The 16,927-nt window shown below is 39.5% G+C and overlaps 1 protein-coding gene across 1 annotated transcript in view; it reads left to right on the top strand.

The window, feature by feature from the left end:
* The window catches only part of PKHD1L1 (PKHD1 like 1), a 167,735-nt gene that overhangs the window by 134,985 nt on the left and 15,823 nt on the right, over nucleotides 1-16,927 (top strand). The window contains exons 64-71 of the mRNA XM_066265808.1: nucleotides 337-485; nucleotides 567-689; nucleotides 1,556-1,667; nucleotides 1,749-1,865; nucleotides 6,274-6,439; nucleotides 10,256-10,488; nucleotides 10,675-10,842; nucleotides 14,229-14,386. Coding sequence (XP_066121905.1) covers nucleotides 337-485; nucleotides 567-689; nucleotides 1,556-1,667; nucleotides 1,749-1,865; nucleotides 6,274-6,439; nucleotides 10,256-10,488; nucleotides 10,675-10,842; nucleotides 14,229-14,386 — 1,226 coding nt within the window. The remainder of the gene's footprint in view (nucleotides 1-336; nucleotides 486-566; nucleotides 690-1,555; nucleotides 1,668-1,748; nucleotides 1,866-6,273; nucleotides 6,440-10,255; nucleotides 10,489-10,674; nucleotides 10,843-14,228; nucleotides 14,387-16,927) is intronic.

Genomic DNA, 16,927 nt, shown 5'->3' with positions numbered 1-16,927 from the left:
GTCTCAAGTTCTGCCTTGTTTGAATCCAACTTCATGCTCTTTCTAATAAAATTCATGTTTAGTTTAATCAACATAATAAGTTAAAATTGCTAACACTAAACCAAACTTTTGCAAATGAGCATGAAATTATTCTGAGTAACAGTGAAGGGACAACTTAGATAAAAAGTGTTAATCATAAATGTCTGATTCACAATAATATATACTCATCTTGTTAAAATTTACACTGAAATTACATATTTAATTTTTAAATGGATTTTAACTTTAACCAATATTGGTAATAAAATTATATGACATGACATATAATGTTAATTCTCTTATTCTTTATTTCCTTCCAAGGTCAGTCTAACCCCCTGGAAAAGTGGTTTGACAATGAAGCCCACGGAGGGTTATATGGCATCTACATGAACCAAGATGGCCTCCCTGGGTGTTCTCTTATACAGGGATTTACCATTTGGAGGTGCTGGGATTATGGAATTTATTTTCAGGTAAATTCATACTACATCATGACTATATGTTTTCTTTTATGACTGTATTTTGTACTCTGTAAACTACAAATTGTATTACAGACCACAGAGAGTGTGTATATCCATAATGTGACCCTGGTTGACAATGGAATGGCCATTTCTTCAATGATTTACACTCCAGCTGCTGTATCTCATCAAATTTCCAGTAAAACAGTGCAAATGAAGGTAAGAAATGAATGCAGCCACGTGAAGAAGAAAGAGCAACTCGAAGAAGGGTAAAATTATTGCAGGACTAACACAAACAGTCTCTTGGGCTTCTACACCAGGTAGTTCAAACTTCTTGCCTTTGCTCTCACTGACTTCTTCCAGGAAGCTATCCATCCTTCCCTCTCCTCCCCAACCCCCTCACCTCTTCTTGATCAGCACCTGCTAATTTTGCCACAGTTTGTTAAATTTTTATTCTATCTATGAAGTTTTTCCTGAACCAGCTTAGGTAGTATTGATACTCCTTCCTCTTCTTATTCCTAATATTCCATGGACATATTTATATGAGAAATAGAACATGTCAGCCCTGGCCAGTTGCTCAGCGGATAGTGTCAGCCCAGCATATAGATGTTCCGGGTTTGATCGCTGGTCAGGGCACACGTGAGAAGTGACCATCTGCTTCTCTTTCTCTCCTTCTCCTCCTTCTCTCTCTCTTCCCCTCTCACAGCCATCTGTTGGTTTGAGCGTCAACCCCCAGTGCTGACAATAGCTCAGTTAATTTGAATATTGGTCTCAGATGGTGGTTGCCAAGTAGATTCCAACTGAGGTGCATGCGGGAGTCAGTCTATCACCTCTCCTCTCATTTAAAAACACAAAAGAAATAGAACATGTCATTATATGTAATTATTGACATGCCTGTCTTCCTCTTGAAACTTTGTCACTTCACTCAAAGAAGAAATATATCTTCTTCATCTTGGTTTAATGAATGATCTCCTTCTCAAACTTATGGGTTGTGTTTTGCAACAGTGCTGGTCAGTATTACCCATTACTATGTTTCCTTTAAGAGTAGCTATTATTAAGGCTGTATTACTTGATTTTTTAAATAGAGCTCATTAATTGTTGGAAGTAGCCCCAACTTTAATTGCTCCGATGTCCTAACAAATGATGATCCCAATATTGAGCTTTCTGCTGCCCATCGGAGTGCTAGACCTCCATCAGGTAAAAATTTTAAGATTTTAATTTTTGGTGTTCATATGAGTGTACTTTCAAATGTCATTAACTTTCTTCTTTTAATAAAAGGAGGGAGAAGTGGGATTTGCTGGCCTACCTTTTCTTCGGCACATAACTTGGCTCCTCGGAAACCTCACGCGGGGATCATGAGTTACAATGCCATCAGTGGCCTTTTGGAAATCTCCGGTGAGTTTAAATGTAGTCTGACAAATCTTAATTAAGTTCTATAAAGAATACAGAGTGCAAGCTGAGGGGAAGGGGGGAGGGCGCAGTGGGGAGTGGGGCAAGGGAGATGCTGAGGGGAATACGGGGGCAGGGGGGTGCATTCGGGGCAACACTAGAATCTATGTAAAGACAATAAATTAAAATCAATTAAAAAAAGAATACAGAGTGTAGCTAATAATGTTTCATGGTCAGTCAAAAAATAATCACTTAAATGAATTTGTATATGAATTTGCTCAGTATGACAAGAAAAGACATCAGAGTCAATTTCAAGAATGGTTCACTGGCAAAATTTGCATTTATTTATTTATTTATTTATTTATTTATTTATTTATTTATTTTACAAGGACAGAGAGAGAGTCAGAGAGAGGGATAGACAGGGACAGACAGACAGGAACGGAGAGAGATGAGAAGCATCAATCATCAGTTTTTCGCTGTGAGACCTTAGTTGTTCATTGATTGCTTTCTCATATGTGCCTTGACTGTGGGCCTTCAGCAGACCGAGTAACCCCTTGCTCGAGCCAGCGACCCTTGGTCCAAGCTGGTGAGCTTTTGCTCAAACCAGATGAGCCAGCAATCAAGCTGGCGACCTTGGAGTCTCGAACCTGGGTCCTCTGCATCCCAGTCCGACGCTCTATCCACTGCACCACCACCCGGTCAGGCAAAATTTGCATATATTTAAAAAACTGAAATTTAACTTTTCTTCTAAGATAACCACTGGGATAGTAACTTAATATTACTTATTTTCTATAAATTATAAAAAGCCCCTTGATATAATTAGGGTTATATATTTGTATCTCTTTTTACAACTGATGAAAAATTAAACTTATATAACTTAAGAGCTCAGATAATCTTCCTGAAATCCCACAACTATAGGCAGATTTAGGATTAAAATGAAGAACTTCTGACTTGAAATCAGCTTCTCTTTGACTGAACCAGGCTGCCTCCTTAATAATGTAAAATAATTATATATAAATTCATATAGTGAACATATTATTTCCATTTTGCCCATTAAATACACTGTACCATTCTTATTTCAGTTCATCAAGTCTCCTATTCATGATAATTCTAACCAGTGTCTTCTCAAAGAAGAGGTTCAGTAAATTAGTCATTTAAGTTTTTTAAATTAGTCATTATGTTGTTTTTTATAACTTTAAGTCTTAGAAATGCAAAACAAGTGTTACTTGTAATAGTGATAATCTTGGAAGAAATTATTTGACACACTACCTAGATTTTAGCTGAACATATATTATTCAATAATAAAAATATGTCCCAGAATATTATAATACCTTAGGAATAAAAATAACCTTATGAAATAGAACCTTATACATGAAATTTCTTGAAGTTACTCAAATAACTGTTCTTCTCTTATAAGACATAGTCCTAAACAGTCATCTGTGCGTGATAGTTGTCTTTGGCTGGAAGCAGAGCCTTGGAAGAAGATTTTAGTGCATGTTCTTGAAGAAATGCTCTCAGAAGGGCGGACAGAAGCAGAATAGGACAGGAAGCCCCTCAGCAAGGACAGGCTAGAAGCTGGAGAAGAGCTTCACTTCATCCCACTGCGAGTTCTGGCATGGGAATCACCTCCCAGTTGATCCCACACTTTAGTAGAGGGGTCCAGCCATGTGTGCCTCCACCCCGGGCTAATCAGTTATTGATTACAGCTGCCTCTGCGGGGAGGGCCTTCATCTCCTGGCTGCTGTGACTCGCGTTTGCCCGAGGCTCATTTTCTGGGAAAAAGACAGATCTGAGCTGTTAGTTGTCAATATTCAGAGAAATAAGAGATGTAAGAGATGGGTGCACTGGCCTGTTTCCACTTCAACCCATTCCTTGCACCACTTAGATCCACTTGCTTCTTTTGTTGTTAGTTATATCAAGTTTATTCCACCAAAACATAAATTCTCCAGGATTCTAGATGGTCACTATTTCTGGGGAAAATTATAAAAATAAGGTTAGTGGTCACACTGCCATCGCTGGTCTCAGAATTGTAAATGATAATCATTGTCTGTATCCTCCATCACCCTCTCTGAATCTCCCTCCTCCTTAGCTGACACTGCAGTCAGGGTGGCTTGCCTGGCCCACACCCTCAGCTCTGTTGGAAATAAGCCCCTGGTTACTCTTCCCTGACTAGGCCGTGATTGCTGCACCTGTTCATTTACAGTCCACACTGGGTGTGAGCCCAAGTGGGTCCTGTGAGGCAGACTGTGAGACAGACGTAGTCCTCCCTGCTTGTCATGTAGTAGTAGTCCTTCTGCATGGTGGCCAGGGCCATCACCCTTGACAAATGGTAAATGCCGACAGGGAGCCCAAAAGACCATAGGTCATCGAGCTTTATGTTTACTGGGTTTCTTACTATATCCCCTGGTGGAAACTCTCCCACTTTGGGAGCTATGGCCTTTAATTGCACAGAACCTAAAATGACAGGATTGGAAGCTGAGGTTTTCTAAATGGGCTTCTAGGGGTCTTGTTGAATAGGGTTATTTCTTCTCCCAGTCCTTGTTATCAAACCATGTTTTCTATGTTTTGGGGATTCAGCATCATATAATAGCTGTTCATTTTACATGAATAACAGTCTTACAGATATCCAAAGCTGACACCTCAGCTGGTCCTTCAAGAGACTATTCCGCCAGTCCGTCAGGCCAACAGTTTCCGCATGTTGTGGCGGGAAGTTGTCATATGCACACCACCATACCTCTTTTGCTAAAAGTATAGTCTTTCTAGGGTGATGTATGCAGAATCCTATTCACTCGGGTCACTCTGTGAGTCCTAGGATGGTGGTACCAACTGAGTTATTACCCCACCCCACCCCCGAGGCTGCTCAGTCTGTAAGCCTAACACACAGGAATTTTGTTGTCTGATAACAGAAATCAGCTGACATCTACTACCATGTCATCCTGCTTATTTGTTTATATAGTCCTCTTTCTGTCGTGGACACTCTTCGTTGATCATACACCTGTTCTTAGTGCTCAGTCCTGTGGCCCCGTCCACATGCTTTCCTCTCAGGCTTCCTTTTATCCAGTCTTATTCCTGACCCACCAGGTAAGTCCCTTCCCACTGCCCATAGTCCAGTGTATCCTTACCTCAGGCCACTTCTCTCTCCACACACAGTATGTGAACTCGTGCCCTACCCAGGTTTCTGCCCATCAGTAGCATCTTCCACACCACTCTCTTTTAAGACCATAGCCATGTGGGGCTAAAATGTATTTGTGTTATAGATTTATTTCAATATGCCCATTTTTCAGAGGCTTTTGGCCCCTTCTTTCACAATCTGCCAGAGAAATTTTCACAGTTCTATTTTATGTAATGTAAACAGTAATTTTTTCCAAGCTTACTAAAGTCAGCCATCAACATGGGAGAATATTTCCATCCATGTTGACGCACTCTTCTTCATCCAGCTTTGTATCTGATCCCCCTGATCTGACATCATCATAACTTCTTCCAGACACTCATGTACCCTGGCCAGGCCATGTTAGGTCCCTCAGCGCCTTTGGTGTTTAACCTTTTCATCTAGAGCAGGCCTAGCACTTCCCTAGTCAGGCCACGTTGGGACTTGACCCTAGGGGTTGCTCTGTTTGCCAGAAGGGGAGGTGGACACAGGTCCGGACAAAGGCAAGATTTGCTTTGTAAGAACACCACCTCTTTTGAGGTCTCTTCATGATTTCAGCAAGAGGGGCAGGGGAGCTCTCCTCTGACAGGAAGAATGGACCACTCATAGAGATCCAAGGCATTCCAGGGAGAGTCAATGTTTTAAGGCTCAAGGGTGACTTTCCATATATCCCCATCCTAACTCAGGTCCCACTCCTTTTATACTGGGACCTTTCCCGTCTTTGATGTAGGAGACTTGCCGCGGCTGAGAATTCAACCTTCTACGAATGCTCTGCTTGTTTTATTATTGGATCCTGACGTTTGCTATGAATTTGTGATTGACCACCCAGCTTACATTTTCTTTCTTCCAAGCATCAGTGATTGTTAATGGCAGCCATCTATTTCTAGTTTCCTTGTAACTACTGTTTCCCCTGGAGTAATATAGGTGATTAAGCGAGGCTTATTCACATGCTAAAAGTCACAGAATCTGAGTGAACCCTAATAGGCAAACACTTTTCATATCTGCTTATACCACAATTTCTCTGGTCCCATTGGCCAAACCAAGTTGCATGGCCACGCCCAGAGAAATATGGAAATGACTACTCAGTGGCGCTGGTATAGGGAGACAACAGCCCACCACAAACAGTGGTAGATTAATCTACCACATAAGGTGAGAGCTTCAAGTTCCAGATGATATTCAATGACCTGTTGGCTGGAATGTGCATGAAATGCATCTGCACCACTTCCTCTCTAGAAAATCATTATTTTTCTATTATTTATATTTTAGGTTCAACATTTGTTGGATTCAAGAACGTTTGTTCTGGTGAAACTAATGTGATATTCATCACTAATCCTTTAAACGAGGATTTACAGCATCCAATCCATGTGAAGAACATACACTTGATTGATACTACTGAACAATCAAAAATATTTATACATAGGTCTGATATAAGGTAAAATATATGAAAACCTACTTTTATTCCTCTCTTTATCATTTTTTACTGTCTTCTGTCCCTGCCATACCTCTGGTAAAGTTGCTATGTTAAAGTAACTATTACTTTTATAAAATTTTAATAAGCATTATGAAAATTAAGACTAAATGCTTGCCTGACCAGGCAGTGGTACAGTGGATAGAGCGTCGAACTTGGATGTGGAGGACCCAGGTTCGAGACCCTGAGGTCATCAGCTTGAATGCAGGCTCATCTGGTTTGAGCAAGGCTCACTAGCTTGAGCTCAAGGTGGCTCAAGCAAGGGGTCACTTGGTCTGCTGTAGCCCCCCAGACAAGGCACATATGAGAAATCAATCAATGAACAACTAAAAAACTGCCACAAAGAATTGATTTTTCACATCTCTCTCCCTTCCTGTCTGTCTGTCCCTACCTGTCCCTCTCTCTGACTCTGTCTCTGCTGCAAAAACAAAAAACAAACAAAAAAAACAACAAAAAAAAACAACAACAAAAAACGACTAAATGCTTCATGTTTTCAGTTAAGCTGAAGAGGCTGGGCCTTGATATGTATGGTTTTTCTCATACTGATTTTTCCATGCATTATAAATAATGCTATCATTAAACTTATAAGATAGAAATAGGACTAGAAGTGTACCATACATTAATATCTCTCCATTAATAGCTATTAGGAATGAGAGACATTTCTATCATTTCTTCCCTTTTCATTACCTCTTTTGCTTCCTATTGCTTTCTAAGTGTCTTATCACATGCACCCCAACATGTAGTTTGAAATTAAATCTCAGTCATAATCACTGTGACTGAGAATGCGCAGAAATTTAGAACAGTGGTTTTTTAATCACAAAGGTAAGATGGTGTCAGAATATTTGTAGAAGCTGAACCACTTAGAAGCTAAGTCATAAAAGAATATTGTCGATAATTGCTACTCTTCCTAAGAGGGGCAAACCAGGAATTTAGATGTAAGACAATATTGGAGGTAAGAATTTTTTTATTATAGATCTTTTCCCATTTTCGATATAGGGAGAAGACACGAAGTAATACTGTCAGATAGACAGCTGTTCAGAGAAATGCAATGTTTCATTAGTAGTTGAACTTCACCTGATTTTGTTTTGATGCCAGCCCCACAGAACTTTATTTAATAATTGTGGAACTGAAGTGTTTTTATTGCTCAATAGAGACTCTCTCTACTGGGAAGTTATCAGCTTCTATTTTGGTATCATTTAATCTTTAAGATTTAATATATAGTTTTAATATCTAGGTCATGAAGAACATATTACATTACAAAATATAATGTCTTTGAGTCCTGTGCTTTAATTGGAATACTGCTGGCACTCTTCCAGAGTCCTTTTACTAGGCTATTTACCTGGTCCCCAAATGCTCTAAACATGGGCCAATAATTACATAAGATTGCCTTCTTTTCCAGAAATTTGTTCTTAACCAAACAAGAATAGCTTTGGGAGGCAAAAACCCTCCCTACCAACCAGCTCCTTGCAGACCATGGAAAATGACTAATTATTCAGGAATACAAAAGACCAGTTCCTTGACTCCATCTCCAGCTAGGAACAAATCTGGGAGCAATTTGTAATGCAAAGATTCCCCTGATGTCATCTTGAAGCTAATCTACAGACCATAGTCATCTCCATTCTCTTTTCATTTCTTTTTTCTTTTTTTTGTGATTCCCTCCCTCCCTTTTTTATTTAGAAAATTACATTTAACAGGGTGACATTAGTCAAGAAGAGTATGTAGATTTTGGGCAAACATTTCCACATCATTTGGACAGTCGGTTGTGTTGTATACCCATCACCCAATGTCAAACCACCCTCCATCACCTTATATTTGTCCCTCTTTTTATCCTTCCCTCAACCCCCTTCTCCTCCCCCTCCCCCCATTCCCCTTCTTATGGTAACCACTGCTCTCTTATCTATGTCCATGAGTCTCAATTTTGTATCCATTTTCTTTCCCTTGCTCTTTTTTATTTTTATTTTTTGTGGTTGAGAATGCAAGTCAAGGATTGGTTGTTTCCTTCTGCCCTCCCTGAAGGTAGAACTGTTGGGAGTATCATCTTCATGCCCTAAGAACTTATACAGTTTCAGACTATATCAGCTCACAGCAGGCTTAACTAACGATGGCGGATGTACTGGCTCAGAAAAGAACGATGTAAAAATAAGTCAAAACACGCAAACCTTTGGACATAACTTATATCTAAAACTGTCTTTCCCTTGCTCTAAATGGCCCTCCTTCCTTTTTAGTGGATTCCCTCAATAACTAGCTTGAACAAAAGTCTACATCTCAGTCTCTGTGTCTTTGGAACCTGAAGTCAGACAGAGCCCTAAGCTGTAATATGAGCACCACTAGGCACCTATGTACCAAATTGTTTACAAAAGCACTCTGCACATACTTGAAAGCAAAGAACACATAAACTACAGAAATATTTATTCAGATCATATCCAAAGTTATTACAGTATTATAGTAAGGGAAAACTTATAGCTTTATGTCTTTCTTATAGCAAAAAGGAAGAGATATGCTATATACTATCTAATAAATCTGAACTTTCCACTATAACTTTGTTGCTATAACTCTGAAATCAATTGTATTTCCCTATAGAATATATGATGGTCTAGTGTAAGTGTACTGTATACCCAATATGCTGTACAATGTATAGTACAGTGTAAACTGAGCAACTATTTTATTATAACCATTTAACAATCAACACTCCAGGTGGCCCAAGATGAAAGCAGAATCCCATCTGTTGTTGAACCGCATTATGAGTTTATAGTATTTCATCTCTTGCAGTTTAGGTTTCCACAGAATGCTTACTAAAATATGTAGCATAAAAATCATAATCCAAATATGTCTCTTCATAAATACATAAGCAAAAGTCTGTGAGAATATATATTAATCTGCAGCTGGTGCTGACCCTAAGAGCTTGAGATAGGAAGGTGAAGGGGATTGAACTTTTATTGAGTATTTAGGTTATTATTTATTTATTTATTTTGTAGGTGAGAGGAGGGGAGATAGTGAGGCAGACTCCCACATACACCCCGACCTGGATCTACCAAGCAACCCCATGCCAATACTCAAGTATTGAGCTAATTTTAGCACCTAAGGCTGATGCAATCCAACCTAGCTATCCTCAGTACCTGTGTCCATGCTTGAACCAATCAAACCACTGGCTGTGGGAGGAGAAGAGGGAAATAAAGGGGAGAGGGAGAGGGGTAGAGGCAAATGGTTGTTTCTTCTGTGTACCCTAACCAGGAATCAAATCCAGAACATCCATAGACTGGGTCAACACTATTTAGGTTATTTTATAGTAAGCATGCAATGCTTATATAACATGTAAAGACATATTCAAAAAAGAGAAGAAAGGGAAAAATAATGAAGACTTCCTGCTAACACAGGAATTTTGTATGTTCTGAACAGTAGAGTAAACTCTTCACCTGCTCAGTGAGGCAATGTTAGTATGTTATGAGTCATTCACAGATAGGAAATCTATTATTCAACAAAATATGAACCAACAAAATGGCATTCTAATTCTGTATCCCAAAGATGTAACTTGTCCTTTTGAAATGTTAATGAATTCATAGTAGACCAAATCAATACAATGGAAAACAGACCTCATTACAATACTTATTATGTATGCTACTTGGTCCTACTCTGAATCCTATATGAAATGATAAGATTTAATCAATCAATTTATTTTTTGGATGCTCTCTTATCAAATACTCAAGTATTTTTAATTGCTCCCTGGAAATAAGGGAGGGATACTAAATCCAGGTATCTATTCATTTTGCCTTTTCTCCATAGGAAGGTGAATCCATCTGATTGTGTAGACATGGTTTGTGATGCCAAAAGGAAATCTTTTCTCAGAGATCTGGATGGCTCCTTTCTGGGGCGTTCTGGTGCAGTGATACCTCAATCAGAATACGAATGGAATGGAAATAGCCAGTTTGGAATTGGAGACTACAGAATTCCTAAAGTGATGCTCACATATCCAAATGGAAGTAGAATTCCTGTCACCGAGAAAGCACCTTATAAAGGTTTGTTGGATAGTATTCTGTTAGTCTTCAAATTTGTGAAACAAAATATTTCTTTAGTTTTAATGATTGATGTATTCAACCAATAATGCATTTTCTACTTATTAATGTTACATAACAAGAAAGGATCATATATGGATGGTTTTGCAAAGAGATTGCATTGCTAAACATATATACTTATGTTTCTAGGAATTATTAGAGATTCAACCTGTAAATACATTCCAGAATGGCAGAGCTATCGATGCTTTGGGATGGAATATGCAATGATGGTTATTGAAAGCCTGGATTCTGACACAGAAACTCGAAGACTCTCACCAGTGGCTATAGTGAGCAGTGGTTATATAGATCTCATTAATGGTAGGTGTTCAATGTCAACAAACTAAAGTTACTCAAAGCATTCACTATTTATCACGCACATGGAGACATTTCATAAATTATTTATAACATAAAGCTAGCAAACATCATGACTTCTTTGCCTCCCACCTGTAAGAAAGATCTATATATAAGAGAGATATTTGACCCTTCAGCCGTGCTCCATATTAGAAAGCCAGGGCAGTGATTCGAAATTGAGCAGAAGAAGAAGACAGAGAGGAAACATTTCTTGACTGATCTTTATACTTACAATGATAAGGTAACAAATGCTTTTAGGAAAAAGTTGTCCTGAGTGTCCCCCAAAAGACAATGTGCCTTACATAAATTTTAAAACAGTAATGTATTATTTCGAATTCTTGAGAGCAAGTTTCGTTTTTATTTCCGATTCCTTCAATTGCCGAGAACATCTTGTCAAGATCTAGGTTCCTTACATTCTGGTTGTTGTGCCTCTGGTTCAGAGGGGACACAAATGTCTCTAAAAGAATTTAGATCAAGACTTTTTCCACATTCTAGGACTTTTTCAGTGAATGAAATGAACTTCTAAAAGCTACTGCAGACAGAGGGTATTGACTCAGTGTATAATCCCTTCAATGTAAGAAATGTCCAAACCTGTAAGAATTTTTATGAGTTTATTTGAACCAAACTGTCAACAGTTACCAGGTAGCAAAGTCTCAAAGGACTGAGAAAATACTCCAGAGAATGGTGGCTTTACCACTTATTTTATAGATCAGAATCAAAGGGAAGACATAGGGGGTTACATGAAATTGATTGGTGATAGATTAGGGAGGCATGTGAAAGTGAAGGGGATTGGATAAAAAGCAAAAGTGTATATATTGAAACTTCTTTTACATAGACAAACATAAGATAGTTAACAGTTAATTAACATGATAATAACAATGAGGGGATTTCATGGTTTCTGCTCTGGTGGGATGCTCGCCTTGACTAGGACAGGGAAAAAAGATTAGCCTTACATTTCAAAGGCGTGTCATCAGGTATGTTATTGTAGATGCAAAAGACTTCAGACAGGCTTTATTAAGGTAAGCATTGCCCTTTGTTAGAGAAAAAGGCCTTTCTAGGACAGGACTACCCACCACAAACTGCTTTTAGTTAGGGAGTTTTCATTTCAGACCATCCTGTGTAGTTACTTTAGGTCTCTGAGTTTGTAAGGCCTCCATTGAGCTTGTCAGGTTCAGCCTGTGGCCTTTTTTTTTTTTTCTTTCTTTTTTTTTTTTTTTTTGTCCACAACCTTGAAATAGCACTGGGAGCTCGAGATTAGTCCCTAGGAGGGGTTAAGGGTCTTTCAGTGCCAAAGCGGCCTGTGACCTGGCAGTGTCATAACATTCACTGAAATATTCCAAGAAAAGTCAACAAAACAGCCTTTCCCCCACAAAAATATCATTTTTTAAAAAGTGTAAAAGGGAATAAAATGAGCAAATAAGCTGTTGGGCAAACAAGTGTGTAAGGCTTGCTCACTTATACTTTGCCTGACTGGTGCATGAGCCCGGGGCAGCACCTCCTTCCTGTGTATGATCTATGTAAGACTTCAGATGCTTGTCCTCAGGGCTGCAGATTATACACTGCAGGTTGCCTGCCGCCTCTGGGAGGGGCCTTCTTTGCTATTGTTTGCCGGAGAAGGGGTGTCTCCCACCCCTGGCCTGTTTGCTTGTCAGCCCAGAGAGAGAGGGAAGAGGTTTGCCTTTCCTGCTTGCTCGTCCACCATTGCGAAACTCTAATAAACAAAATGGCCCACCATTTTCTGGCTTCACAGTTCCTTTACCATCTGCCCAAATCCAGTGAGAACCTGCATGGCCCCAGCCACCAGCCTTACATGAGGAGTGTCTCAAAGTTACGTGAATTTTAAGCTCTCCTCACTTCTCTTGCCCCAACTTGCAATCAACCCAATTTCAAATGCTGCCTTTGGGATCTTATAGAACAGAGAGATTGTGGGAAGAATTTCAGACCAGTCATTGAAATTGTTTTATATGATGGAGAAGATTTCATTTTATTTTTACATTCCTCTTTTCCGAAAGGTAATACAAGTTTTCCATTTACAATAGTGACATGACATTTCTCTTTAAAATAAATTTAAAATGTAAGAAGTAACTCTCAATTTAAAGAAAAGCCTTAAGTAAATGATAGTAACATTTCAAAAATTATGAAGGTGTTAAAATAATCCCTGGAACTTGGGATGCACTATAGTAGGTGGCTTTTGTTGCTTTAAGTTTTTCATTTTATATGTGGAAATTTATGTTTGTTTTAGGAATCCACAAAGAAGGTTTATTTAAAGGTAGAATTTGTATTTTAGATGCTAAGGAAAAATTTATGTTCTCCTCAAGCTGCAGAAGTTTATATTGACTTAAAATTTGATTGCAGTCCAGTTATAAATATTGATAATTTCAAGTAAGCCAGGTAACTGATCAAAACTAATAAATAAATACATCAAGAAAATTCAGCTTCCCATATCTCACTCAAGTATATATATATATAAAATCTCAAATTTTATATATATATATATATATTTATATATAATCTCAGCCTCTTTAAAACTGAAGTGAAATAGAGAAATTGGCCACAAAAGTCATGGTGTACTTGTTCTAGAAATGTCTTGATCCGGGTAGAAAAGCATCCATTATCTTTTGGCTTTCTAGATGTTTTATTGGAGGGTTACTTCTCAAATTGCTTCAGTTCATTAATGATGCTGACCCTCCAACAGCACCTATAATCACACTCTTCGACAAAAATGTATTAAAGCCCTGATGAAGTGACTCAGTGAATAAAGTGTCATCCTGACGCACCAGAGGAGGATGATTAAAGACAATAAAAAACCTAAAGAGTTTGTTGAATTTACAGTGAACAAATGAGTGGGTACAAGAATGAATTAATAAATCAGTGGTTCAGACACAAATATCTGTGTTTCCAGGTACCGTACAGGCTTTATTTTTAACAAATTAACTCCGTTACAGGATATTTTTTCAGCAAAGTCTGAGAAGGTTGGCTCCCTACCCAAGCATATTTGATAAGTAGGAGAAAGGATGAAGCGTTTTCTTTCTTACCACATAGCCTGGGTTTAAAAATGGTTATTAAAGTAGAGAACCATGCAAATCTACCATTTCCTCATTGACCTTCTAGTACACAGTAAACTACCCTTCTGACCCTGGGCAGTGTAAATGGAAGGGTAGGTGAGAGGAGTTGCTTCCCTGCCTTTCTTTTTAAGCCAAAGTTTGAGAAATAACTTAGGTTACTGGGTAGATGAATGGATATAAATGCTGAACATGACCACTGCAATTTATTTTTAATACCATTACTTGTCAGGCTTTGTATTAATAACATTCATCATAGGGAACATGAACTTTCATTTTATGTGAATTTAGGCCCACAGGATCATGGTTGGTGTGCCGGGTACACCTGCCAGAGAAGACTATCTCTGTTTCATAGTGTTGTGGCTCTGAACCAATCGTATGAAGTTTACTTCACTGGCACCAGTCCTCAGAATCTTCGACTGATGTTGCTTAATGTTGACCATGACAAGGTAAAGCAAGATAGAAATTATCTTTCTTTCTTTCTTTCTTTCTTTCTTTCTTTCTTTCTTTCTTTCTTTCTTTCTTTCTCTCTTTCTCTCTTTCTCTCTTTCTCTCTTTCTCTCTTTCTTTTTATTAAGTGAGAGGTGAGGAGGCAGAGAGACAGACTCCCACATGCTCCTCAACTGGAATCCACTGGGCAAACCCCCTACTGGGTGATGCTCTGCCCAGCTGGGGCCACTGCTCCATTGCTCAGCAACTGAGCTATTTCAGCGCCTGAGGCGAGGCCATGGTGCCATCCTCAGCACCTGGGGTCAACTTGCTTGAACCATTAGAGCCATGGCTGCAGGCGGGGAAGAGAGAAAGAGAAAGATAGAAGGGGGGAAGAGGTGGAGAAACAGATGGTCACTTCCCCTGTGTGCCCTCACCAGAATCAAACCTGGGACTTTCACAAGCCAGGCCAACACTCTACCACTAAGCCAACCGAGCAGGGCAGAAATGATTTTTTAAGAGTTACTGGTGTCAATAAGTTGCTTATATTTCTAGCTGCTAAGGACTTTATCTTCTCCCCTGTTCTTTTGGACATCCTTTTCAAAGATCATGAGGGTACTAGTGAAAATACTGTTAGTTCAGACAGTTTTCGTCAGCCTGAAAGCACATGTGTGTACCAAATACCTCTCTCCCATATGCACTTGATTCATATATAAGGCATGAGAGTGAGCCCTATAATTTGTGTGCTTAAACAGTAAACCTGAATTTTTACATAAAAAGAGTCCATAGCCAAAACTGGTCACAAGAATTATATATTTATTCTTCCATGCTACTATTATTTATATGTGTTATAAATACACATTTGGACTTTACTTCAGAAATCACAGCATGTTATCTAAAATATCTCAGGTCTTTGGTATAAACTAAATTCAGCTGGAATGATATATTTATATATATGTCAGTAGGAAAGAATATGAGGTTAAGCAGTGATCTCATAATTTAGATTTTCTTTTCTACGAGTCTGAGACTTGAAAGTATTAGAATATAAGGAATGTGAGACTTGAAAGTATTAGAATATAAGGAATGTGAAGAAAGGATGCTAATGAGCTGACCCAGAGAGAGGGGTAGAAGGAGACAGCTGCCCCTTCTCAGGGGAATCCATCCCTTTGGTTGCTCAAGATAAAACCTCAGATCCATCCTCTCTTTCTCTCATATTTCTCATCTAGTCCATCTGCAAATCCTCTTGAGTCTTCCTTCAGAGCATCCAGAATCTGAGCACTTCTCCCCATCCCCACTGCTACCATCCAGCTGGAGCCAACATTATCTCTTCCTTGGATGAAGGCAGTTGCCTCCCAACTCCTCCTCTTTCTGCTCTAGCTGTGCCCTCTCCATTGTCTAGTCTCACCTTCATAGCCACAGAGATACCTTCAAAATGTAAGCCAGATTAGGTCATTCTTCTTCCCCAAACCCTACAGTAATTTTCCTATTGGTCTTTGTCCAAGAGGCAGAGTCCTCACAGGGGCTTACAAGACTGTATGGGAAGCTCTCCCTTAGCTCTTCCACTTCTTATTTAACTCTTCCAGCCGCACTGGGCTCCTTGCTGTCATCAACACACCAGAGGCTATTACTTGGGCCTGTGTTCAGATGTTGAGTCTGCCTCCAGCTTTCTGCCCTGGGCGGCTAAATCCCCATCTCCTCAACTCCCACTCGCTCCTAAGCCTGACCCGGATTACCCTTCTTCTGGGCTCTCGCAATTCCTTGTACTCTGATCTACCTTTTCTTTTTTCTATAGCACTTACCACTTTCTAACCTGCCTGATACTTTACTTTTTTATTACTTCTATTAATTCTTCTCTGTCTCCTCACTCTACCTTGTAAGTTTAAATAGAGCAGGGACTTTTGAGAGCTCCTAGAATAATGCCTGGCTCAGATAGACCCTTGATTTTTGAATGAAAGATAGTATTTTTTATTTTAAAAATAACAATGGCAACTACTAAGTAATATGACTGTTAATATCCTGAGCCTCACCCTCGCTGTTTGGCTCAGTGGTAGAGCGTCAGCCTGGTGTGCAGAAGTCCCGGGTTCAATTCCCAGCCAGGGCACACAGGAGAAGCACCCATCTGCTTCTCCACCCCTCCCCTTCTCCTTCCTTTCTGTCTCTCTCTTCCCCTCCCTCAGCCAAGGCTCCATTGGAGCAAAGATGGTCCGGGTGCTGGGGATGGCTTCGTGACCTTTGCCTCAGGCGCTAGAGTGGCTCTCGTCGCAACAGAGCGATGCCCCGGATGGGCAGAGCATCGCCCCCTGGTGGGCATGCCGGGTGGATCCCGGTCGGGCGCATGCGGGAGTCTGTCTGACTGCCTCCCCATTTCCAGCTTCAGAAAAATAAAAAAAGAAAAATAAAAAAAAAATCGTGAGCCTCTGTAGATAATCTCAAAAGAAGATTCCTCCCTGTCTTGCAAAAGCAAGTCTTCTTGCTTTAAGATTATATCTGATAGCATGAGATTTAGGGAATATAAGCATGGAAAATGAACAAAATTGAATCAGAAATGTTAATTATTTGGG

Source organism: Saccopteryx bilineata, chromosome 3, assembly GCF_036850765.1.
Source record: "Saccopteryx bilineata isolate mSacBil1 chromosome 3, mSacBil1_pri_phased_curated, whole genome shotgun sequence".
Taxonomy (NCBI): Eukaryota; Metazoa; Chordata; class Mammalia; order Chiroptera; family Emballonuridae; genus Saccopteryx; species Saccopteryx bilineata.
The sequence above is the reverse complement of the archived record's forward strand: the minus strand, read 5'-3'. Positions and strand labels throughout refer to the sequence as shown.